Source organism: Felis catus, chromosome A1 (assembly GCF_018350175.1).
Source record: "Felis catus isolate Fca126 chromosome A1, F.catus_Fca126_mat1.0, whole genome shotgun sequence".
Lineage (NCBI taxonomy): Eukaryota > Metazoa > Chordata > Mammalia > Carnivora > Felidae > Felis > Felis catus.
The window spans coordinates 51,196,993-51,222,085 of NC_058368.1; the positions used below are offsets into that span (position 1 = coordinate 51,196,993).

Below are 25,093 nucleotides of genomic sequence, written 5' to 3' on the forward strand. Positions count from 1 at the left end.
GAATGTTTTATTGCTAATCCTGTTTAGCATTGCCAATATATGTGATAATAAAAGGCATACCAATATTTAGTTAGCATTATTATTGCTTTTAAATTCTCTACAGACAATGTACCCCCTCTACCAGGGACGGGCTATTCCCACTACCTTCATGAGGAAATAGACATAATAAAATACTTTTGGAAGCAATATAAATTTGAAATATAAAATTTTTGCATGAATAAATGAGATTATCATGGAAAAAATTGACATTTAAAATTTTTATTAGGTGCCTACAGTATTATTTTCATGTGTGAATGAGGATAATAGAGACCATTTTTATCAGCATTTGACCTTGTATTTTTTCCGTTGCTAAAGATGCTATAATTCTGACATATCACAGTCATGTTACGTATGACAATTTACAGACTTTTGTTCACCTTGGCACTCCACTGATTAAGATAGGTTAGGTTATGGCACAAAAACAGACACATAGACCAATGGAATAGAATAGAAACCCCAGAACTAGACCCACAAACGTATGGCCAACTCATCTTTGACAAAGCAGGAAAGAACATCCAATGGAAAAAAGACAGCCTCTTTAACAAATGGTGCTGGGAGAACTGGACAGCAACATGCAGAAGGTTGAAACTAGACCACTTTCTCACACCATTCACAAAAATAAACTCAAAATGGATAAAGGGCCTAAATGTGAGACAGGAAACCATCAAAACCTTAGAGGAGAAAGCAGGAAAAGACCTCTCTGACCTCAGCCGTAGCAATCTCTTACTCGACACATCCCCAAAGGCAAGGGAATTAAAAGCAAAAGTGAATTACTGGGACCTTATGAAGATCAAAAGCTTCTGCACAGCAAAGGAAACAACCAACAAAACTAAAAGGCAACCAACGGAATGGGAAAAGATATTCGCAAATGACATATCGGACAAAGGGCTAGTATCCAAAATCTATAAAGAGCTCACCAAACTCCACACCCGAAAAACAAATAACCCAGTGAAGAAATGGGCAGAAAACATGAATAGACACTTCTCTAAAGAAGACATCCGGATGGCCAACAGGCACATGAAAAGATGTTCAGCGTCGCTCCTTATCAGGGAAATACAAATCAAAACCACACTCAGGTATCACCTCACGCCAGTCAGAGTGGCCAAAATGAACAAATCAGGAGACTCTAGATGCTGGAGAGGATGTGGAGAAACGGGAACCCTCTTGCACTGTTGGTGGGAATGCAAATTGGTGCAGCCGCTCTGGAAAGCAGTGTGGAGGTTCCTCAGAAAATTAAAAATAGACCTACCCTATGACCCAGCAATAGCACTGCTAGGAATTTATCCAAGGGATACAGGAGTACTGATGCATAGGGCCACTTGTACCCCAATGTTCATAGCAGCACTCTCAACAATAGCCAAATTATGGAAAGAGCCTAAATGTCCATCAACTGATGAATGGATAAAGAAATTGTGGTTTATATACACAATGGAATATTACGTGGCAATGAGAAAAAATGAAATATGGCCTTTTGTAGCAACGTGGATGGAACTGGAGAGTGTGATGCTAAGTGAAATAAGCCATACAGAGAAAGACAGATACCATATGGTTTCACTCTTATGTGGATCCTGAGAAACTTAACAGGAACCCATGGGGGAGGGGAAGGAAAAAAAAAAAAAAACAAAAACAGGTTAGAGTGGGAGAGAGCCAAAGCATAAGAGACTGTTAAAAACTGAGAACAAACTGAGGGTTGATGGGGGGTGGGAGGGAGGAGAGGGTGGGTGATGGGTATTGAGGAGGGCCCCTTTTGGGATGAGCACTGGGTGTTGTATGGAAACCAATTTGTCAATAAATTTCATAAAAAAAAAAAAAGATAGGTTAGGTTATGTTGAGTAGCTCCTAAAACACTATTTTGATTCCTTGTTTTAATGACTTTCACAGTTTTTAGGAATATTGCTTCAGTATTTTGTATAGTTTTCCTCAATCGGGGATTGTCTCTTGTTTTTCTCATGATTAGACCGGGAAGAAGATCACAGATGTATGAAGTACCATTCTCATCACATCACGTCAAGGCTACATGTTGTCAAAAGGACTTAATCCCTCTTGATGTTCATATTAATTAGGGTGAGGTCAAGTTGCTCCACTGTGAAGTTACTTTTTTCCCTCCATTTCCCTACTTCACGGTTTGGAAGGAAATCACTAAGCACATCTCACACAAAAGGGTTGGGGAGTTACGCTCCATCTCCTTGAGTGGGGAGATGTCTGCATAAATTATTGGGACTTACTCTGCATGACAGGATTGCCTCCATATCTCTTAATTTCATATTGTTAATGTTTTTATTGATCTGTACTGAAATCTTTGTAATTACCTCAGATATGTCTGCCAAGTCACTTTTTCTTCAGATTGGTATAGTTTCTATTAAGCCAATCTGTGCCTATATTTTTTATTTCTAAAAGTGACACTTGGATCTTTTTGACATCTGCTTGATTTTTTCTGATTTTTTTCCTCTTGTTTTTAATTCTTTTTTTTTCTTTAATCATTTTAATCACATGAAATAATTGGGGGTCTAATCCTGATTTTTGTAAATGTTTGTTCATGGTGGGTTGTTATTCATGTTGTTACTCATGTTATTCATGAGTTCATCTTCTGTGAAGCTTCAGGTGTAGGAATCCTGTGCAACCTGGTTAAGGGTGTGTCACTCTAGGGAGGATTTTTGTGTTTGCTTCTGCTACATGCTGCAGGGTATTACTAGCCAGGAACAACTTTTTATAATAATTTCTTGACTCCTGGGTTCTTGGGTCATGACAGTATAAATTCAGGCGCCAACCTGTGTGAGGGCAGAGCCACGGTTATGAATTCTCAGAAAGACTTTTTTCCTAACCTAGAGCTCAAGCTAAAACAGGTTACTCAAGCTAAAACTGGCTCATCTCCCTGTGAGCTCAGCCAGCTATTCCTTGAAGAGGATAAAGATCTTTAAAATTCCGTCTTTATGCACACATCTCAGTTACAACTTCTCTTGCAAACTCATCTCCAGTCCTCATATAAGTCACTGTCTCTTCAGATAGTTCTTTCCTATCAACCCCTCCATTTTGCTGTTACGGACTTCACGCTCACTCCTCTCGATTCATCCTCTATGTCTTTTAACTGCTCTTTCATATTTTTCTTTCTTTGTTTCTCTTTGTTGCATCATGTATTATCTTCTAACTCAATGATTTTCTCTTTGCCACCAATCTAGAGTTCATACCAGCTGTGAAGTAAAATTGAAAATTCTTCTTTTTTTATTAAAAAATTTTTTTTTAATGTTTATTTATTTTTTTGAGACAGAGAGAGACAGAGCATGAACAGGGGAGGGTCAGAGAGAGGGAGACACAGAATCCAAAACAGGGCTCTGAGCTATCGGCACAGAGCCCGGCGCAGGGCTAGAACTCACAGACTGTGAGATCATGACCTGAGCCAAAGTTGGACGCTCAACCAACTGAGCCACCCAGGCACCCTGAAATTGAAAATTCTATTCCCCAAATTTCTCATTTGTTTTTCATACTCATCTAGTCTTAAAATAATCATTCTTTATGAATTTCACAAACATGTATATGATTAATATAAATATATAATAACCATGTGGGAAGTATATATAGAATTGAAAATAAATGAATACATAGAAATCCGCAGTAATAATCCTAGTAGCTGATGAAATAGAAGTCAATCCAAATGATATAAGGGAAAAGATGCATTAATAAAAGTAACAGTACTAATAAAGGAAACAATAGAGCAAGAAGATGGCATTGTCGTGAACGTATATGCACCTCACAGTGTACAAAATGCATGAAGCAACAACAGATAGGACTGCAGGAAGAGATTAATCTACAACTCTAGTTGAAGATTTTAACACACCCACCTCAGAAACTGATACATCAAGCAGGCAAAATATAAGCAGAATCATTGTAGAGCTGAAAAATACAGACAGTAACTTTAAGCTCTTGGGTATATGGAATTTTATACTGCAGAGTCATTGTAGAGAAACAAAACATTTACGAAACAGACCATGTATTAAGCCACAAAAGAGGGTAAAATCCAGAGTTTCAGTATCATACAAACTATGATTGTTAGCCATAATGCAATGAAGTTAGCAATGAATAATGAAAGAAGAGCTAAAAATGCCATCTGTTTAAAAACTAAATAAAATAAATTACTACACGAGTTAGAAAAGAAATCATAACAGAGATTAAGAAATGTCTTTGTTTTAAGATAATTAAAATACCACATATATTAGTATTTAATCATACATCAGTAGAAAAACATCTATACCAACACTTAAAATGAAATTCAGAGTTTTAAATATAGCTATCCAGAAATAAGGACAATTCAACAAAAGCAAAGTATTTAAATCAATAAGTCGAAAGAAAAAGAAAAGCAACAGGAAAAAGCCAAAACATTCAGAACAAATGTATAATGATAGTCTACAAGGTGGCCACCCCGTATTCCTCCCTCCCCCACAGCATCATGCTGTGCCTCACATTAGGTATGAAGTCCAGTTACCTTGCCCTTGAACCCAGACTTGCCCTGGTGATTTGCTTTACTGGTAGCACAAGACAGAAGTGATGTTTTAAAACTTCTGAGGCTTGGGGCACCTGGGTGGCTCAGTCGGTTAAGTGGGCGACTTTGGCTCAGGTCATGATCTTGCGGTCCGTGAGTTCGAGCCCCGTGTCAGGCTCTGTGCTGACAGCTCAGAACCTGGAGCCTGTTTCAGATTCTGTGTCTCCTTCTCTCTGACCCTCCCCCATTCATGCTCTGTCTCTCTCTGTCTCAAAAATAAATAAACGTTAAAAAAAAAAATAAAAAAAAAAAACAAAAAAAAACTTCTGAGGCTAGATCATAAGAAACCTTACAGCCTTCATTTGGGTCTTTTGGAATGCTTACTTTTTGCATAGTGTGTCAGAACAATCGGTCACCATATTATAAAAAGACAAAGCCTCATGGAGCAGTGCACAGTGAGTCCACAGAAACTTGAGAGATAATAATACACTGTTTTAACCCATTAAGCATTGAGTGGTTTGTCATATAGTAGTGGATAATTGGAAGAGATTTAATAATAAAGACAAGGGCAGGAATCCATAAAATAGGGAAAAAAATAAATAGAGAAGATTATAATAAACAAAAGCTGTTTCAAATAAAAGTGAATAAGGTAGATGCAACTCCGGTCAGATTGATTAAGAAAAAAAAAGGTTGCAAATTGAAAAGAATAGAATTTTTAAGAGGGGAAACAAATACAGCCACCACAGATATTTGAAATTATAAAAGTATGATATATTAACTAATAAACTTGAAAGCCTAGATAAGTTAATTCCTAGAAAAATATAAAATGCCAAAGTTGGCAGGAAGAAGTAGAGAAGTTGAATAAAACAATAGTCTTTGTAGTAATTATCAAAGCCCTCTGCCCCCAAATAGCCCTAGGCCCTGATGGAATTACAAGTGAGCCCTACCAGATTTCCAAGAAAGAGTTAACCCTTCTATCTGACACAAGTTACTGGAGAAAAAGATGAAGAGGAAAAGCTGCCCAGGTCATTTCATGATGCAAGTATAATCATGATTCCCAAACCAAATACAGAAAAGAAAACTATAGTCCCACTTGTCTTACAAAAACACATGCAGAAATTCTAAAAGAAATATTAGTTATCAAATCCAATAATGTACTACTAAAACTAAAAAATAAATAAAATTTAAAATTTAAATAAATAAGGCAAAAAGTAAACAAAAGTGACAATAACACTCCAGAGGCCCCTGTCCTTTTGCCTTTTTCACAACACATATTGCCAGCTGGCATATAATAGACATAATGTATATCTGTTTAATGTCTGTCTCCCTTACTAGAATATAAGCGCTAGGAAAATGTGAACCTTGGGTCTGTTTTGTTCATGGATCCTAGGCTCCTATGACAGTTCCTGGCTCAGTAAATGTTTCTTTGAATAAAGAAAGAATAGGACAGGACAGGGCTTATGTTGGTATTACACACTGCAGTGCCTGGACATGAGCCTTATTGTGACTCAAATCTGTCATGGGGAATAATTAGACAGGCAGTTTGATGTCACAAGGAGGGGAGAATCTCAAGAGGTAAACAGGACGGTGACAAGAAAACAGTCATAAGTGAGCTTGCTTATGGACCAGGGGACCCAAATTATAGAGTTCTGTGCTTTTCTGACTCACCAATTTCACATGTCCTCCTGGGAATGGGAAACCTCACGGCAAACAGGAAATCTGTTCACAGAACACAGGAGAAAGAAACTGTAGCTCCTGTGGTCCTCCTCCTCCTCCCCCTTCCCCTCCTACCTCCTCCTTCCATTCTTCTTCCTCCTCCTCCTCTCTCTCTCTCATTCTCCTCCTCCCACCTTCTCCTTGCTTCTTCTTCCTCCTCCTCCTTTCTTCTTCCGTCTTCTTCTCCCCTTCCTCCTTTTTTTTCTTTACTGTCTACAGGGAGCTTGGTGGTTGCAAAGGAGGGAAAAAAAACCAAGGTCTCCATCCTTCTATAGCTGTCTAAACTATTGGGATAACACCCACTGGTGAGATTAGAAAATATTATGTACAACTATGTATGAATAGGTTCCTAATAATAAGATTAACATTGTATACAAAGGTGCTGAGGGCATTCCTACAATAGGAATAGACAGGGAAAGCTCATTCATTTAAGAGGTCAGTTTTGAATCAAATCTTGAAGAAAGTAATGGGATTTGGCAGAAGAGGGGCAAGCAATCTATCCAAGTGGCAAGAAAAGCACAGAGTTAGTAAGTTCACAGAATCATGGGGAACCTGGGTGGCTCAGTTGGTTAAGTATCCAACTCTTGATTTTGGCTCAGGTCACGATCTCATAATTTGTGAGATCCAACCCTGAGTTGCACTCTGCGCTGACTGTGCAGAGCCTGCTTGAGATTCTCTGTCTGCCTCTCTCTCTGCCCTTCCCCTGTTTGCATACTCTCACTCTCTCAAAATAAGTAAACTTAAAAAAAAAAGTAATTCTTAAAAAAAAAAAAAAAAGACCACAGAATCATCATTAGAAGTTCATCATGTTCACTTCCTATCCAGGACTGAAGTCTGTTAGCGCATCTGTTGTGGACACCTATTCACATGTCTATCTAGCAGCTCCTTGGTGGGGAGCCCTTCCCCATCTATTTGGTTTTAGTCATAGCTTCCTGTAGCTCGTGAACCTGACCCCTATGCATCCGGTCTAAGACAGTCTTGCCCCAAGGAATTTGGAATTAATTCTGAAGGAAAGGGAGTAGTCCCTTCCTTGAATGCTTGGACTTGTAATATTTAGACCCAGAAGCAATAGGTGGTCTTTTTCTACCACATGGTCTGGAAAGCAATAAAAGATGCTCTGCAGTGAGAAAGAAGAACAAAATAGATGCAGAGAGGGGCACCTGTGTGGCTCAGTCGGTTGAGCACTGTACTTCAGCTCAGGTCATGACCTAATGGTTCATGAGTTCGAGCCCTGCATCTGGCTTGCTTCTGTTAGCCCAGACCCTGCTTCAGATCCTCTATCCCCACCCTGCGCTCTCTCTGCCTTTCCCCCACTCATGCTGTTTCTCTCAAAAATGAATAAACATTGGGACGCCTGGGTGGCTGAGTCGGTTGAGCGTCCGACTGCGGCTCAGGTCATGATCTCACAGTTTGTGAGTTTGAGGCCCGCATGGGGCTCTGTGCTGACAGCTGAGAGCCTGGAGCCTGCTTCGGATTCTGTGTCTCCCTCTCTCTGCCCCTCCCCCACTCATGCTCTGTCTCTGTCAAAAGTGAATAAACATTAAAAAAAAAATTTTTTTAATGAATAAACATTACAAAAAAATAGATGCAGAGAGAGGACCTACAAGAGATACAGCCAGAGCCCCCAGCCCTGGAGGTATCCCAGCGATTGCATTTGTTTTGTTTGTTTTTTGCTTACTGAAGTTATTTTAAATTTGCTTTCTTTTGCTTGCAATCAAAACGCCTAACCAGTATACACGTGACCTGGAAAGGCTCCTCCTTGGGTCTCAAATGATGTTTCCTTTTACCTGAAAGGTGATTGTGGAGTTTGGTCTCACTGTGTCCCATGTCTGGGCACGTGGGTGGGAAGTGGCATCTTCTCCGTAAGTGCCATTAACTGAGGGTGATTCTGCCTCGTTATACAGGGATGGTGGAAGGCTGGGATGGGCCTGACTCGGCTGGAGTCCCGGGAAAATGAGTGGGCATGATGACTGCCTCTTTTTCCTGCCATCCACGTGGACAGGTCCACCAAATCTTACTATAAGAAAGACACATGAAATTCTTTCCCGAGGGGCAGGCAGCTCTCCCACGATCCTGTTCTGCGTTCACAGGATGTGCAAGCTGGAACAAACTACTCGACATTTTTTGTGCTTCAGTGTCCTCACCTGTCAAGTGGGAATAATAATAATAAAAATAACAATATCTACCACGCAGAGTTGTCATTAGAACTGAGTTAATGCCTGTAAAGCATGTGGGTCAGCGGCAGGCATACAGTAAATGCCCAGTAAATGTTAGTCAGCGCTGCTATCATTATTACTGGTTCTGATTCCTCTGGTGAGGACGCTCACTCCTCTAGGATGGCTTGCCTCAGCAACACCACTTCTCTGGGTTTTTCCAGAGAAAAATAGCCTAATGAAACTATTTCGTTTTAGGCCATCTCTATTTTAATTCTGTCTAGGGTTAGATTGTAAGCTTCTCAAAGGGAAGAAGTGACAGGAACCTTGTCTTTCAAGCCACTGTCTGACCCATTTTCTGCATTATCTTCCCAAAACACGTGTGTTTCCTCAAAAAAATCTGAAGATCGGTGACAAAATTCAGACTGTTGAGAATGGGATTCTAAGCCAGTATTGTTTATTAGAAATATATACAAGTCACATATGCAATTTAAAATTTTCTAAATTAAAAAAATTTAATTTTCTAAATTAAAAAAAAAGTAAAAAGGGACAGGTAAAATTCACTTCAATAATATGTGTTATTTAACCGAGTCAGTCCCAACTATTATATTTCAATATGTAAGCAATTTAAAAAAATAACTTGATAGTTTCAATTCTTTGCCTTTTAGTACTAAATCTTTGCAAACCCTTGGGCTGGTTGTTTAACCTCTGTGAGTCTGAGCTGCCTCATCTGCCAAAGAAAAACAGTTGTTCACAGGTTTGTGGAAGAAGAAAGTGTGATAATGCCCATGAAGCCCATTGTATTTGTTCTTACTGCTGCTGTAACATATTACCACAGACTTAGTGGTTTCAAACAATACAGATTTACTAATGTATATAGTTCTGGAGACCAAAGTCCAAATGGGCTAAAATCAAGATGCTGGTAAAGCTGCATTCTATCTAGAGGTTCTAGTGGAAAATGTGTCTCCTTACCTTTTGCAGCTTCGACAGGCTGCTTGCATTCCTTGCGGGCTCACCCCTTCCTCCATCTTCAAAGCCAAGCAGTGTAGGGTCTTCTAGGCTCCTTCTCTGGCTTTATTCTTCTTGCCACATTTTTCCCGTATTAGGACTCACATGTGATTACACTGGGCCTGCTGGATTAATCCAGGAAACTCTGCCCATGTCAAGGCCTGTACCCTTAATCACATCTGCAAAGTTCCTTTTGCTGCTAGAGGCCACCTAGTCACATCTCCCGGGGATTAGGACGTGGGCATCTTTGGGGGCTGTTATTCTGCCTCCCATGCTCATGCATTGGCACAGGGGTTGGCTACTGTAAGCCCTCAACAAATATTCTCTCGTTAGAAAACCTCGATTATAGTTCTTAACAACAGTGTATTATTTACACGCTTTTGTATTTGTGTTCTGTGAAGGTCTTATTTCTAGCACTTGGCCCACCACGTTGCACATATTAACTCAGTAACTCATGTTCATCGAGTAACTTCTATGTGTAAATCATGGTTACTAAGCAGCTGGGAACACAGTTCCCACCCTCATGAGCATGCACTGTCAACTGTGGATACAGAACGGTGCTCAAATATTTATTAAATGGATTAATAAAGCAAAACAGCTTACGTCCACTTCAGGGGACACATCATTGGTTTGGTTTTTACCATGCTCTCGCCCTGGGATGCTCTTTCCTACTTTTGCTTGTCAAAATTTATCAATTCTTGGAGCGCCTGGGTGGTGCAGTCAGTTGAGTGTCCAACTCTTGATCTCTACTCGGGTCATGATCTCACAGTTCATGAGTTTGAGCCCCGCATCAGGCTCTGATCCCTACTTGGAATTCTGTCTCTCCTTCTCTCTGCCCCTCCCCCACTTGTTCTCTCTCTCTGTCTCAAAATAAATAAATAAACATTAAAAAAATTTAAAAAATGATCCATTCAAGACTAGGCTCATATACCTGCACTTTGCTTTTTTTGAGGAAATGGACATTGCAAGTTGTAACTGAACATGCTTCCTGTCTTGCCTTGTTAGCCAAGAAACTTGTTTCAAAATTTTTGGCCTGTTCTCTAGCAACTATTTAAGACTATGTGGTTACTTACTTGACACTCATCTCTAACCTTGGGTTTCCTTTCATAATTTTTTTCAGCATAACTCCCTTCAGTATTGACCTGTTACAGACTCTGAATTTTTTCTAAGCTACGTTATGTCATTTGTGAAATGAAGACACCATGAGTAAGTCATTTAAAATCTAGTACCCTCCTGTGTCAGTCAGGCCCTCTGGGAAAAGATGCCAAGATAGAGTTAGAAGTGCAGTAAGTCTGTTTGGGGTAGTGCCTATGAGAGATGAAGGGCAAGGGTGCAGTGAGAATGGAGGGCCGTCAGACTGTGACTTGGGTGTGGCATCTATGAAATGGTAGAGAGAAGGAAGGTTGGGTAGGAAGAGCTTCCAATTGTAGCGCTGCTCTAAGAAAGTCTGGGCTGGCCCAGGTTCTGGTGGTTTGCCCAGAAGGGAGCGCTGCCTTGGGCAGAAATGGCCAGGTCCTAGCTCTCCACAGCCCTGCCACTGGCCAGGGCTTCCCCGGGGAGAGTGCAGCTTTGGACCAAATGCTGTGGCAGGTGTGGAGCTGGAGGCTGTCAGCTAACCATGCTCTGTGACGTAGGGGCCGCCCCACAAGGAGATCTGAGCTGTGCACTGTCATGTTCCCTTTGTGACTTTGCCTGTGTTGCAAGTGTCCAGTTACTATTTCATAAATTACTTTTTTGTCATCGAACCAGTTGGTGATGTAATAGCAATAGCATGATGTGGGAGAAAGAGCTTGGGTTTTAGAGACAAAAAGAACTGGATTCACATCTCAGGTTTTTGTTTTTTTTTTTTTTTTCAGACAAATCTAGATTAGATTAGCTGGGATCTGATGCAAGTCATTTAACTTCTCTAAGCCCTTAAGGTCATGAAATGAGATGAACCATGCTGTAGCCTAAAGAATTGCTGGGAGGATTAAATGAAATGCCTACAATTTGGTATCTGCCATTTAGAAGGTGTTGAATAAATGTTCTTTTCTCCTTTACGTTTCACTTTCAAGTAAGATTTTATTGTGGGAGAAAGTGCTTGTGTAAATACTTTCTCACAAGTATTTTTGACTTAGATTAGGTATTATTTTTTCTAAGAAATTGTGATTAAAAAAGGGTAAGTGGCTTACTCAAGTTCACAAGTTCGCAGAGGCAGACGCAGGACCCAAACCCAAGCCTTCTGGCTTCAATTTCAGCTCTTTAAGTACTGTTGGTGTTTTTCAGGAAAACGAGCTGCAATGTCCCATCTGGGAGCTACTGTCAGAACCACATGACCATGTGCAGGTGGAACTCAGTGACAAAGTGGGGAGAGACGTTGGGGCTGAAAAGTCTGAAAAAGAAGGGGAATCAACACCTGTTGTGAATGGAAAGTGAACAGAGAATACAGATTTTTCAAGTAAACTTATTGACTCTAAGAGTTTTTAGACCTAAGCAGTCTGGCCAGAAAACTGCTTAAAACATGGCTTTTCCTAGGCCTGCAAATATAACAGAAAAGGGTTTCTTTCCGGATTCCCTAACTCCTGCTATTGTGATTCTGTTGTTTCTTGTCTTTTTCTTGGTGCACAGTATGCTTGAGCCAAAAAGCGTGCCAAGGCATTTCCCTTCTGTACTTTGTCGTAACTTATTCCTAAGGTTATGTTCTCTGGTTTTGAGATGCTTGGGATATGATTAAATATAGCATCCTCATAAATGGAGGTAAGTTTTATCCTTTTGATTTCTAGAATGTTGATTTGAGATGGCTCATTCTACTCAAGCATCTTGTTAGTTTCCTGTTTCCTTTCTTTTCCATGCCAATTCACACACTGGAACTGATCAATCTGCCAGCTAAGTTAACGGATACAAAATGGTATTCTCTTCAGTTCTCAAGCGTCCGTGATGTCTCCTCTCTGTGTGACATTCTGAAGGTTGGCTTCATTCCTGTGGCCTGTGATTTTAAATCCACTGTAATTACAATGGCCTCACCACATTCTCCCCTCCAGGTGTCCTGGATATTCCTAGGAACAGCTTCCATCTCTGCTCCTACTTTGTGTTTCTTGGAAACATTTAAAGCCAGTTCTGAGCCTGTACCTTCCTTCAGTCTTCTCCCACAGGACTTGGCATGGGATGAAGAGGACTGAGGAAGAAGGGAGACACAGCTTCCTAAGTAGATCCTGAGAGTTAGATTCTGGGGCTGAGGGGTTGTCTCGGGAGCAGGGTCATCCCTTTCTGATGCCTGTTGCCCAACATCCTCACGGCACAATGACTTGTTCTGAAGAAAAAGACTGTATTGCCCTGAAGGTTCTAGAATCTCTTTTGAACACAGGCAGCCAGTCCCAATTGGCCCTTTGAGGATATAAACATGCCTTCAGAACACTTCTCTTCTTAAAGCTCAAGATTTCTTCATGAAATATTAACCCAAGGTATTCTGCAGGTTCAGAGTGGATTAGTTCTGCCTGCAACCCTTTTAGCTTGGCTTGGAACCACCAAGAGTGCCCTTAATGACAACAGATTACTCCTGCTTTCAAACACATTGGGGCAATTAAAAACTGCTTGCAACTCTGGGGCAACATCACCCAATGCAAAGGGAGTTTGCATAATCCGCTTAAGAGATTTTAAAAGAAAGTGTTATCATTACTTTTTCAGTGATGGGTCAGATGTATCTTATTTAGATTAAGGGGGACCTGCTTCCTTGCTCAGCAAGCCCAAGAGCTTGCACATCCAGCAGACCCACAAACTGCATCATGAAGAGATCAATCTGTGATATTCCGATTTTATTTTTGCAGTAAAGTCTCCAACATCAGGAGTTAGACTACTCACACTGCTCTATTACATTTTAGAATGTTCTGCTTACATATTTTTTTTTCTCATGCCTTTCTCTGCCCCTTGAAATGCTACTTATTCTTCAAGATGGAGCTCAAATGGCCTCTCAGCTATTCCTCTCCTAACAACAACAAAAACCATTAACAGCGATCTTTCCTAAAGCCTGAAGGATAAGACTTGGGCATGTTTATGAAATTTATTAGAAGATTCTCTAAAGAGTTACCTGTGTTCAGATTTGATCTCTTCATTTTAAGTTTCTTCAAGGCAAACATTATATTGACACATCAATTTATGTATTTCCAACAATTGGGAATATACAACAAAACTGAAAAAAACTTTTGTCATTCTCATGAAATAAATAGAAACTGATTTATGATACTTATAAATAACAATTGTCAATTTTATGAGTTAACTATAAAAAAAGATCCACAGAAACACACTGTAGTCTGTGAAGAAGAGACAAGTGATTTTGTTGATGATAAAAGTCCAAAAAGGTTCTGGTTAGTAAGGTAGAGGTTGGTCAATTTCCTAGATGGTTTTTTTCCTGTCTTTGGCATGTGTCTGTTTATTAATACATATATTTATTTGTTCTTCCCAGTGTTTAATTAAGATTCCAAAATGTACTTCATTACTAGTCTTATTTTCCCTAAGAGTTATGAAAGTTATCTTTGTGTTGTGTCAGTGAATTTTTTTACAAGGAAAATTGGATGGAATTTAGACCTTAAAGGTATTTAAATTTTGTTTCTGAAGAAACACCTCACACAGTTGTTAGACTTCATCACTGTATAAAAATGTACAGTGGTTTATTGACATGTACATTCCAATATGTTTACAGCTGCAAGATAATGAGGCACACTCAGTATTGCACTTCATTAAAATTTCAGGCTCAACTTAACCTAGAAGTTTAAATGAAACTGCATTTGTAATTTAGTAATTCTTATACAGAACAAACATTGATATCTTTATATACAGTGTGATACTTATTACATTTATATGCCAGTCCTAACACAATTTTTTTTTTTAAATAACAGTCTAGGAAATAAACCAGAATATTCTTCTTTTCATCCCCACCCGTGATGCAATTATACAGGATTACAAAAAAGGCAGTATACAATAAACAATGATTATTTTTCTTTTTTGCTTGAAAGCCAGCATCATTCTTAGTCCATGGGCATGGCGATTCTTTTATATCAATTATCTATAAATGTTCAATGCTTCACAGGCCAATGACGGTAATGGCCACATGCAAACACCTCACAAGTTTGATGTCTTGGTTCAAAAGAAAATAAACTGAAATAATGGGGATACTTTCCATAGCAAGAATTATGTACATGGTATTTGGCATCCTTCTTGCACTGTGAATGGTTCATTTTCATGGATGTAAAAATGGTCCCGTCCTTATCCTGAGCAGAGTTTAAACTTTACCACATCCATTTGGGGGATGAAGGCAACTTCTTCTCTGTAGACAAAGGAATCTGAGTGTTCTAAAAAGTGTGAGCATTTCTGCACACTCCACAGCCCAGAGCAAATTCTTCCCCAGTGGGTGGATGAACAACATGGAGTGGACATTCAGTTCCTTCTAATTGTTTGCCTTTGGGACCTGTATACGTTTTGAAGGAGGCAAAAGCATATAATTAAAAAAACACACACATATATACAAACCTAATGTAAATATAAATTACTGATAAGATATGCAAAGAAATAACAGGACTACGGTTACACAAATACAAATTTTAAAAATGACAGAATCTACCTACAACATCTTGCCTAGAAATCACCTCTATGAGCTATAGATTTTATTCTATCAATGAATGAGATACCTCATCTTAAACATTTTTATTTTTTTTTTAATGGAAGTACAGTTGACACACATGCTACTTTAATTTCAGGTGTGCAACATAATGCTTCCACACAGCTATACATTATGCTATGCTTACCCCAAGTGAGCCATACCATCTGTCACCATACAAAGCTATTATAATACCACTGACTATATTTCCTATGTTATACCTTTCACTCTGGTGACTTATTCATCCCATAACTAGAAGACTGTATCTCCCACTCCCCTTCACCCATTTTGTGCCTACTTCCCCCACTCAGAACCATCAGACTGTTCTCTGTATATGGATCTGTTTCTGCTTTTTTGTTTCGTTTAGTTTTTTAGATTCCACATTTAAGCGAAATCATATGGCATTTGTCTTTCTCTGACTTATTTCTTATTACTTAGCATAATACCCTCTATGTCTCCATCCATGTTATCACAAAAGGGAAGATCTCTTTCTTTTTATGGCTGTGTAATATTCTACTCTGTGTATGTGTGTGTGTGTGTGTGTGTATACACATCTTCTTTATCCATTTATCTCTTGATGGGCACCTGGGTTGCTTCTATATCTTGGCCATTGTAAATAATGTTATAATAAACATAGGAGTACATATATCTTTTTGAATTAGTGTTTTCATTTTCTTTGGGTAAATACCCAGTAGTGGAATTACTGGATCATATGGTATTTCTATTTTAAATTTTTTGAGAAACCTCCATATTGTTTTCCACAGTGGCTGCACCAGTTTGCATTCCTACCAATAGTGCACAAGGGTTCCTTCTAGTCCACATCCTTGCCAACACTGGGTATTTCTTGTCTTTCTGATTCTAACCATTCTAATTGGTGTAAAGTGACACCTCATTGTGGTTTTGTTTGGCATTTCCCTGATTAGTGAGGTTGAACATTAGATATATCATTTTAAAGCAAAGAACAATGAACAAAAATCGTCATGAAAATCTGTCAGTTCAGTTGAATCGAACACTATTCTGGATGAGAAAATATGGAGACTTTTTAATAGAATGTTTTTCTGCAGGTAAAAACAAATTTAAATGTAAATAAGCCATGTTAGTTCTCTGAAGAAAACGCACACACTGATGAAATGGAAAGAGTGATTATTAAAGACTGTTATTTTAAAAGTATCTGAAGGAAGGAAGATTAGTAGAAAAATGAAAATCAGCTTAAATACATGAATGGTAACATAATATAAAATATAACAATCTGGAAGAAGCACTTAGGGAAAATAGAAAATGAGGCTTAAAAATGTACATAAAACTATACTTTTCTATTTTAAAAGACTTGCTATATCATTGTGCTTCATGTCATGTGTTTCTTATCATTTAAAAAGGACTTTTAGGGGCACCTGGGTGGCTCAGTTAAGCGTCCAACTTCAGCTCAGGTCATGATCTCATGGTTCATGGGTTCGAGCCCCATGTCAGGCTCTGTGCTACAGCTCAGAGCTTGAAGCCTGCTTTGGATTCTGTGTCTCCCTCTCTCTCTGCCCCTCCCCTGCTCGTGCTCTGTTTCACTATTTCTCAAAAATAAGTAAACATTAAAAAAAAAAAAGTAAAGGACATTTAGCTCCTTTATAAATGAGGAACTTGACTGTGTAGGGAATCCTGGCTGGGCTTATACCTGAATACAAGAGTCTCTAACAGCAGAGGAAGAAACAGAAGTATGCATTTGTTTCCTACAGCTAGTAACCAAAACGATAAATGTAAATTTTGACTCTGAAAGAAAAGTATGAGATTGGATGGAATAAGCTTACCCAGATGAATGGGGAATGAGATCTTAACTGAATTTAGCTCTTCTAGGTTTAAAAGAAGGAAAACAGGAGGGATAAAAGGCTAGTGTTTATGAAGCTCTTAGCCTGGCGCAGTATGTTAGCTGTTATTACTACCACTGAACAAGTACAAACTGCCTCTATCCATATAATAGTAAGACCGAGGCAAGAGGGTAAGTATCACACAGGTCATCTCAGAGGGAGAAGTCAACTGCTGGTTTCAGCTACCAGACATAAGAGCAGCAGTTAAAACCTACAAAGGTAATTATTCCGGTTATAAATTATAGTGTGTATCAGTACCTGCCACCCCAAATCACACTGCACACTGATATTCTGCCCACCCCACTGGTGGGTGGGGGAGACTTGTCAGGAAGAGGGACACTCAAGTACACGACACCATAAATGATGGTTCCTGCAAACCGCAGTCCTTGTTTTTTTCTGGGAGAAAATAAACGATCACTTACTCAACAAATATTTACTCAGTGCCTAATGTGTGAATGGTGTTACATTAGGTGCTTGGGATGTAAAAATGAATAGTACATGGCCCTATCTTCAAGGAGTTAGTAATCTAATCATGAAGGTAAAAAATAGTAATATAATCATGATGCTAAAAAAAATACAGTGAAAGTAAAAACAAAAGAAAAATCACCCGCAGACACTTGTGTGCTTGCTATTGAGGTACTGCTCTAGTATGTCAACTCAATCTTCTACCAGTCATAGAGGCAGGAACTATTGTCCCCATTGTGCAGATAAGAAAAGTGAGGCAAAGTTAACTTAATCTTTCTTGATTCTTAGGTCCCTCATCTTTTATTTTAGTTTTTTATTTGAAAAAAAATTTTTTAACACTTATTCATTTTTGAGACAGAGTGTGGGTGGGGGAGGGGTAGAGGGAGAGGGAGACACAGAATCTAAAGCAGGCTCGAGGCTCTGAGCTGTCAGCATGGAGCCTGATGTGGGGCTCAAACTCATGGACCGTGAGATCATGACCTGAACTGAAATTGGACGCTTAACCTACTGAGCCACCCAGGAACCCCTTAGGTCCCTCATCTTTTAAATAGGCACAGCAATATTTAACTCTAAGTATTCTAGCACTAAGAAGGTGGTTAATAATTATTTTAGAAAGTAACAGAGGAATGGTCTACTTTAACTTCTTAATCTGGACTCTTGTTCTTATCCATATATTAAAAATTGGAATTAATGGGTTGACAGTGGTTACAGAATCAATCCCTCCGTCCTTCTAAGTAAAATGTATGGCCATCTTCCCTGCTGATTTCACTGTGGGGTCTGCTTTAATTCTATTCCAGTTCTCTATAGGAATGGATGAGTTAATGAGTTAGATGAATGTGAAAGGCTGGGAGAGCATGCCTCAGTCTAAGTGTTACGATCTTAGGCCAGCTACTGAATTTCTCTGGGCCTTAACTTTCTATCTGTGAAGGTGAGAATAACACCAGCTACCTTGTAGGTTGTAAAAACTAGGTAAGAAAATGTATGTGAAAATGCCCAGGATTGATGTCAGTTCCCTCCTTCTGTCATCTCTGTAAATCCTCTCCTGCCTCATCCCTCTGGCTCATGGTTGTTTCCAGGGTGAAGTCCCTGTACTGGCAGAGCTCAGTGATCATGTGAATGTGTGAGGGAAGCCTTGCCTTTGCTGGAACCTCTCAGCGACTATCCACCTCTGTGTTCTCCACACTTGTTTTATTGCTAGCTAACCTCTTGATTAATTTTAGTGTTTGGTTGTTGTTTTGTCTTCGTTTCTGAACATAGAAGAAACTTTCTTTCATTAAGTAAAAATGTGAATTTTCCCTGATGATAATTGCTTGCTTCTAAACTTTCTCAACTAGAAGCTGCTTGTCTCTTGAGCTCCTCTGTGTCATGAAGCCAGGAAGCAAGACCGACTCTCCTGGTTCCCATTTACTTCTAGACCACTGACTTACAACTTTCAATTCAATAACCCTCTTCCCGTGAAACTAATATGAGCCAGAAAACTGCCCCTATCGTACTTCCTTCATTTGCTGACCTCCAGCTCACCACCCTCCTCTAGCTATTACATTTCACATCTTTATGCTGGTCATTATCCTAAACACCTAGCCTCACGTTATTCTGATCTTGCTTCTTTCAAAGTCTACTACATCTACTTTAAAATAAAAAATTCTTTTTAGAGGGGAAAGAGTGTAACAATTTCTATTTGCCATGAACAATCTTTTATCTATTTAACATAAACAAAATAGCAAAAGTAGCTATACTTAAAAAAAAACCCTACTTACTCTTTCGGAATAGATAATATATTTCTAATGGCTTAAAAATCAAAATGTTAAAACACTGTATACATTGAGTCACCTTTCTCCCATCTCTACCTATCTTCCTGGTTTTTCCCAATAGTAAATTAATTTTATTAATTTCTAGTGTATCTTTCCACAGTTTTTTAAAGGCAAATATAGACAAATATGAGCATATATTTTCATTTTCCCCTTTCCTACAAGACAGCAGACTATATACCTTGTTTTGTAAATTGATTTTTCTTTTTTCTTTAAAAGTTTTCATTAAAAATTTTTTTATGTTTAGTTATTTTTGAGAGAGAAAGACAGTGCAAGTGGGGTAGGGGCAGAGAGACAGGGAGACACAGAATCCAAAGACGGCTCCAGGCTCTGAACTGTCAGCACAGAGCCTGACGTGGGACTTGAACTCACAAACTGTGAGACCATGACCTGAGCTGAAGTCGGATGCCTAACCAACTAAGCCACTCACACGCTCCTGTAACTTGATTTTTCACGTAACAGTCTCCTACACATCTTTCCATATGAGTACACAGAGACTCCATCCTCATCACCATTTTCTCTTTTTGATGGTGCACAGTACTTAGTGTGTAACCACCCTCCTGCTGGACACCTGGGTTGCTTATGAATTTTTATTTTTACAAGCCATGTTGCAATGAATAGTCTTGTTTATTTGCTTTTTTTATTTACCTCACATATGTAGGTATATCCTCAGAAGTGGGACTGTTGAAAGGTAGAGGTGTTAGCAATTTTGAGAGGCTTTTTTTCAGTAGGGTTCTAGCATCTGCTCTCTGATATGCAGTGGATGAGAGTATGTTTCTCAGCTTTCAAAAGATTGTGGATTGTGCTGTAAGTACTTTTGCATGTATTTTCACCAATTTCAGATATATCTCATGTAAAATTCTCTTCTTTGGTCACATTTACCTCCCCTTCTGCTTCCCCCACTTCTGTGAAGCCTGGTACTCCACTGCATTGGAACCACCAGCCTCCTGACCTCTTCCAATCTTTTGGGTTTCTTTTTGGTTTCATATTCCTATTTTTCTCAGCCTGGCCCCTACACACAATTATTTCTCCTGTATTCTCAGCGGCTTAACTTCTTGGCTTTCCTGACGCTCCCTACGCTGCCGATTCTCAGCCTCTCTAGATCGAATCACTTGTCCGTTTTATGGTGCTGGTTCCAGACTTCTCAAAAAAAAAAAAATTACAACATCCTTTAAAACTGTTCTATTATCAATTCATAATTTCAAACTTCACATGGCCCTGTAGTGCGAAACAGTGATTTTTTTACTGACTTCCTTCTTCCCCAGGTGCCGGTTTCCATTACAACTCTTGACCCCTCATCACCATGGTGATCTTTCTACTTCACTCAGAATGTCAAAAGCTTACAAGGGCCAAGAAATTTGCTCTGATTCTTTAGTTTAGTTTGAACCGGATTTCTACCACTTGGAACAGGGTTCTCTTGTGATCATTAAATTAAACTCGAAAGTAAATACATTACAACAATGTTTTTAAAAATATTAAAAGCATACCTGCAGGACAGTGTGGTAGTTCTTCCTTAGGAATGCTAGTCATTCTTTGAAAATCATCATGACAAGCATTACAAAAATGTGTTGTTCCAAAACAGAAAAAGACTGCCACTGAACAGCAGTAGCGACATTTATACTCCAAAAAGTCTGTGCCATGTTTTGGACACATCTATAGCAAAAGAAAATAAACAGACACAAGATTATAGTGAGTCTATTTCAATTACAGTTAAGACGGTCATATATGTAGCTTAGTGATTCGTATCATGTGAGTATGCATAGCTCTCAAAACTGATTGGAAAACTGAGGATATATGCATTGAAAAATTAATGAATAAATGCATAGCTCTGCCCAAAAGGTCTGGAGAAGGCCCTAAATTCTCATCTCAGATTCATCATAGCCAATCTGATTTAATAAGTAAGACAGTTGATTTCCTGGTAAATTTTTCCTGGTCAGCCAAACTGAATGGTTAATAATATTTAATCTATCTCTCAGTCTCACAGATGTACTATGAAGATTTCATGGAAGTGAGGTAAACCTAAAAGTGTGACTACAGGTTTGAGAAAGTGAAATACATAAATTTATTACTTGTTGAAATATGGTGATAATTTTATTTAAGACAAAATTATAAAATGTAAATGCCATCCAAGAAAATAACATATATGAATTAATTTGAAAAATTATACACTGCTATAAACACTGGGCAAAAACTTGCTGTATTATTCCCACCATCTTAGTTATATTATTATTTTTGAAAAAAAAATAGGAGCTTAACATATCTAAACTGTCTTTTCTATTAAAATGTGCTACCCACCTGAGCCCTGGACACATCAGAACAGGCACCACAAATGAGCTCTCTGGGATCATAATCATCCCCTTGTCCAGCCTCAGCATCGCACCGAGCTTCGCCACCAAAATATGCCTATGCGGAGAACAACAACAAAAACCTTGTCATGGAAGATACAGTATGAGGATACTGAAAGTAAAATCAAGAGGTCTTAGAAAATACTATTATCTATTAGACTCTCCCCTGCAGTGCCCAGTGGATGCCCATATAGTTAGACTGGAGTATGAAATAAAGCTACTTTAATCTGGAATAAACTCATGCATACAGCAGGAACTCCAAACACTGTACTGTCAAAGTAAAATAACAAAAGAATGTATAATATTCCAAATAAATATAAAAAATATATTAAGTAGTGAAGAGAAACTGCTTTCTCAGGGCAAAGTTTGAGTAATTTTTCTCATTTTGAAACATTAAATGTTTCCTTCTATTGCTTTGATAATCATGCGTGAGAATTTTCCAAATTTTAATACTGTAGTAGTAATAGTAGTGGGGGAAGGACAGAGAGAGAGGAAGACACAGAATTCGGAGCAGGCTCCAGGCTCCAAGCTGTCAGCACAGAGCCCGACACGGTTCGAACCACAAACCATGAAATCATGACCTGAGCTGAAGTCGGATGCTCAACCCACTAAGCCACCCAGGTGCCCCTTGAGGTTTAGAAATATTAATCTACTAGTAGCAATGTGAGTGTAAAGGATGGAATGGAGGGGTTAGGGGCTCCACACAGGGGGCTCAGTAAGAAGGCTACTATAATTACCAAAGAAAATGATTAGGGTTGCTGAAGATGTAATAGAAAAAAAAGAATTCAGAGATATTTAGAGACAGAATTGATAAGACTTTGTAAATAAAGACCAGACACTGAGACAGTCAAAGTCGATGAATGTAATACTTCTCATGTGGACTTTGAAGTATCTGTGAAAAAATTAAAATGTCTGGTAAGCAGTTAAATATTTGTATCTAAGTCTCAAAAAATTTTCAAGGTCAGAATGATACAGATGTTTGGCGAACAAGAGCTCTGCAAAGGTAAGAAGGTTGTAATTAGAATACAGTGCTGAGGAACTAAATCTATACAGAGCAGGTAAATGAAAACGAGCCTTATAAAGGAGTTAAAGACAAATAACCAGAAATAAAGAGTAGTACTTTCCAAGAGTAGCATCTTGGAAGCCAAGGAATTTTATGAGGAAATGGTGGTAAGAGCAAGTAGGAGAGATTTATTTAAGAACTAACTGGATTTGGCAAACAGGAGATTACTGATGTGAAGTGGCTTGTGTACAGAAATACTACATGCTTTGGAAATAGTTTGTACAGGTTAAAAAAAATCCCAAAACAAACTGAGTAAAAAAATTCAACTTAAAACATAGTATCAAGCTTTCTCATTTTTAACTTCGGACTTATATATAAGAATTCAGTATCATTATACAATTCAATTCTTAATCACATAGGTAATCTCTAGTTCTTATAAATTCCCACGATAATTTACAGCATACCTTTCTGCATTTGTAGCAGACATAATATGCATATCTATTCATGGCATAGCCAGCGGGGTCATTATAAAATCTCACACCAGGTGTTGTGATAGCTTCACTCTTATGCAGACCTTCATATTCCAATCTCATTAAGGCTTTTCTTCTGACATCTTCATAGAGATCTTTTATTGGATCAAGCAGGTCTTTTAATACTATATGATTTATTTTGTTCTGAAATTTAAAAAATGAACATTCTTTAACAGAATCATTTATTTATGAATTCAACAAATACTTAAGTGTGCATCTAAGAATTAAGCACTGTGTTAGGAGATAACCAGAGAGTGGACATTTTCTAAATAAAATACCGTTTAAAAATAATCCTGTAAAACCTTCACAAGCCCACATTTTTCCAAGATCAGGGACAATGGGGGCAAATGAGACATAAAGCATGAAAATTCTGTTTCATTATCTTCATATTTCCTGAGTCTGAAATATATCTTCTGTTGCCTTAGCTCTTCTGGGAATAAAAGGTTGCCTTGCTGCCACAAATAAGACCCACTCCCTCTGTGTGAGTGTCTTGGTTCTTTGGGATAGGGTAGATGAAGAGGTAGTATTTTGTATATCACCTTCGTATATCATTTCCTAAATGTGACCTTTTCTGTGGCACCATATAAGAAGAGAGAGAAAATTATTTATTACAATATTTTTGATTGTTTCTCAGTCTAACTAAACAATGATTGCAGCAAGTCTTTCCATTTTATACCCTTCATACCAGTCTGCACATCTGAAGGAAATAGGGAGAACTTAACAGAGGAAGGAATGAAGAATTACTAGAGAAGGCACTGTCAGTCACATTCTGAAACAGGTTTTTTGTTAATCATGACTGGCTGGCCAAATCAAGTTGCTACTTTGTTTACTATCTTTAAAGAGATTTGTCAAAATGTTAATAATCTTCTCCTTGTTTTACCTACGCTCTAAAAGAATTCGTCTTATTGGCTCTGAAAACCCAGACTTCATCTTTATTGGCAGGTGTAAGAAGCTACAAGCACCACAGACTCATTCATTTTGGTCGTCACCTGCTGTCGTGTCTCAGGATTTGATGTGAAAGTGGTGACAAACACCATGCATGATGATGTCTAAATGAATTTTCTGATGCGGTATGTTTAATTCCATTTAAACAGCTTTTAATGGACACTTACTGTTTTGAAATGCATTATAATAGATAGAGGGATCTTATAATATTCTCTGGCACACCTGGATGAAAAGAGCAGAAACTGGTGGGGAACGGGGGTAAAAAGCAAATCGAGAAGGACACCAAGAGATGCTGACATGTTTATTCTGAAAGATGAAGGTAAAGATAAAAACAGATAGAAAGTAGACAGTTTCTGATTCTCTCCATACCTTGCAAATGGGACAAGATATAAAGCCAAATGTTATCCTTGGACCAAGCCATCTGTTTTCCAAAACTCGTCGGCAGCACTGTAAGTGGAACACGTGACTACAGTCCAGCTTAAATTGAAAAAAGAAAGGGATATAAGCAAATGTGATAACGATAAACACTTGAATAAATGGCAGATTATTCCATGTTCAATGCAAGGTGCTAGTTAAAGCAGGTAAGGGAAAAATCAAGTTTAGAATAATGAAATTTCAGATCTTCTCTGTTATTCATGAAATATTATAAACTATATCTTCAGCTTCTCCCAATTTGTTACCATTCGTGTATTAATGACACCTTAAAAGAGTAAGCCACGTTAGGGAGCAATTTAAAATTATTCACTTTTGTTTCTGGTAGAAAGAAGGAACTCCTGATTTAAAGGTTTAAGATTTATTTTTGAGACTATTCATTATTTTGCAGTCGTAAAAACTGAAAATATAAACAAGTGGTAAAAGTTTTAAAAACTTATTTAGCAAATTATCACTTCAATAATATTACTAACATTATAGATGTATGCAAATGCGTTACATATATAGGTATGTTTATCAATTGCATAACGCTACCATTCTGGGTTTTCGAAATTAAGAAGAGAGTAGTTACTAGATAACCTTATTATTTTTTCCTCCCTTAAGAATATTTTATACATTCTATTGATTATACAGACTCACACAAATCACAAATTAAAGCTGAGCACACAAAATGGAAAAAACATAAAGGGACAG

At 38.3% G+C, this 25,093-nt stretch overlaps 2 protein-coding genes and 1 long non-coding RNA gene across 19 annotated transcripts in view; 1 reads left to right on the top strand and 2 right to left on the bottom strand.

Annotated features, from left to right (window-relative positions):
- Positions 1-25,093, top strand: part of CLN5 (CLN5 intracellular trafficking protein) — a 58,436-nt gene that overhangs the window by 32,857 nt on the left and 486 nt on the right. For 2 of the 4 annotated variants that reach the window (XM_045054691.1, XR_006595818.1), the window contains 2 exons: positions 10,511-10,596; positions 11,656-13,895. In XM_045054691.1, the coding sequence (XP_044910626.1) occupies positions 10,511-10,559 (49 nt within the window). In that variant the 3' untranslated portion in view covers positions 10,560-10,596; positions 11,656-13,895. Of the gene's footprint in view, positions 1-10,510; positions 10,597-11,655; positions 13,896-23,965; positions 24,094-25,093 lie in introns of those variants that run through there. The other 2 variants (XR_006595816.1, XR_006595817.1) reach the window with 1 other exon arrangement.
- On the bottom strand, positions 1,857-7,463 carry LOC123384552. Its single transcript, XR_006595821.1, has 3 exons — positions 5,875-7,463; positions 3,876-3,927; positions 1,857-3,227 (listed from the first exon to the last, which is right to left on the bottom strand). It is a non-coding gene; the product is annotated as an uncharacterized LOC123384552 (long non-coding RNA).
- MYCBP2 (MYC binding protein 2) overlaps positions 13,999-25,093 on the bottom strand; it is a 283,602-nt gene continuing 272,507 nt past the window's right edge. For all 14 annotated transcript variants that reach the window (XM_045054591.1, XM_045054579.1, XM_045054571.1 and 11 more), the window contains 5 exons: positions 24,338-24,445; positions 22,958-23,167; positions 21,441-21,548; positions 20,633-20,798; positions 13,999-14,830 (listed from right to left, as the gene is read on the bottom strand). In XM_045054591.1, the coding sequence (XP_044910526.1) occupies positions 14,715-14,830; positions 20,633-20,798; positions 21,441-21,548; positions 22,958-23,167; positions 24,338-24,445 (708 nt within the window). In that variant the 3' untranslated portion in view covers positions 13,999-14,714. The remainder of the gene's footprint in view (positions 14,831-20,632; positions 20,799-21,440; positions 21,549-22,957; positions 23,168-24,337; positions 24,446-25,093) is intronic.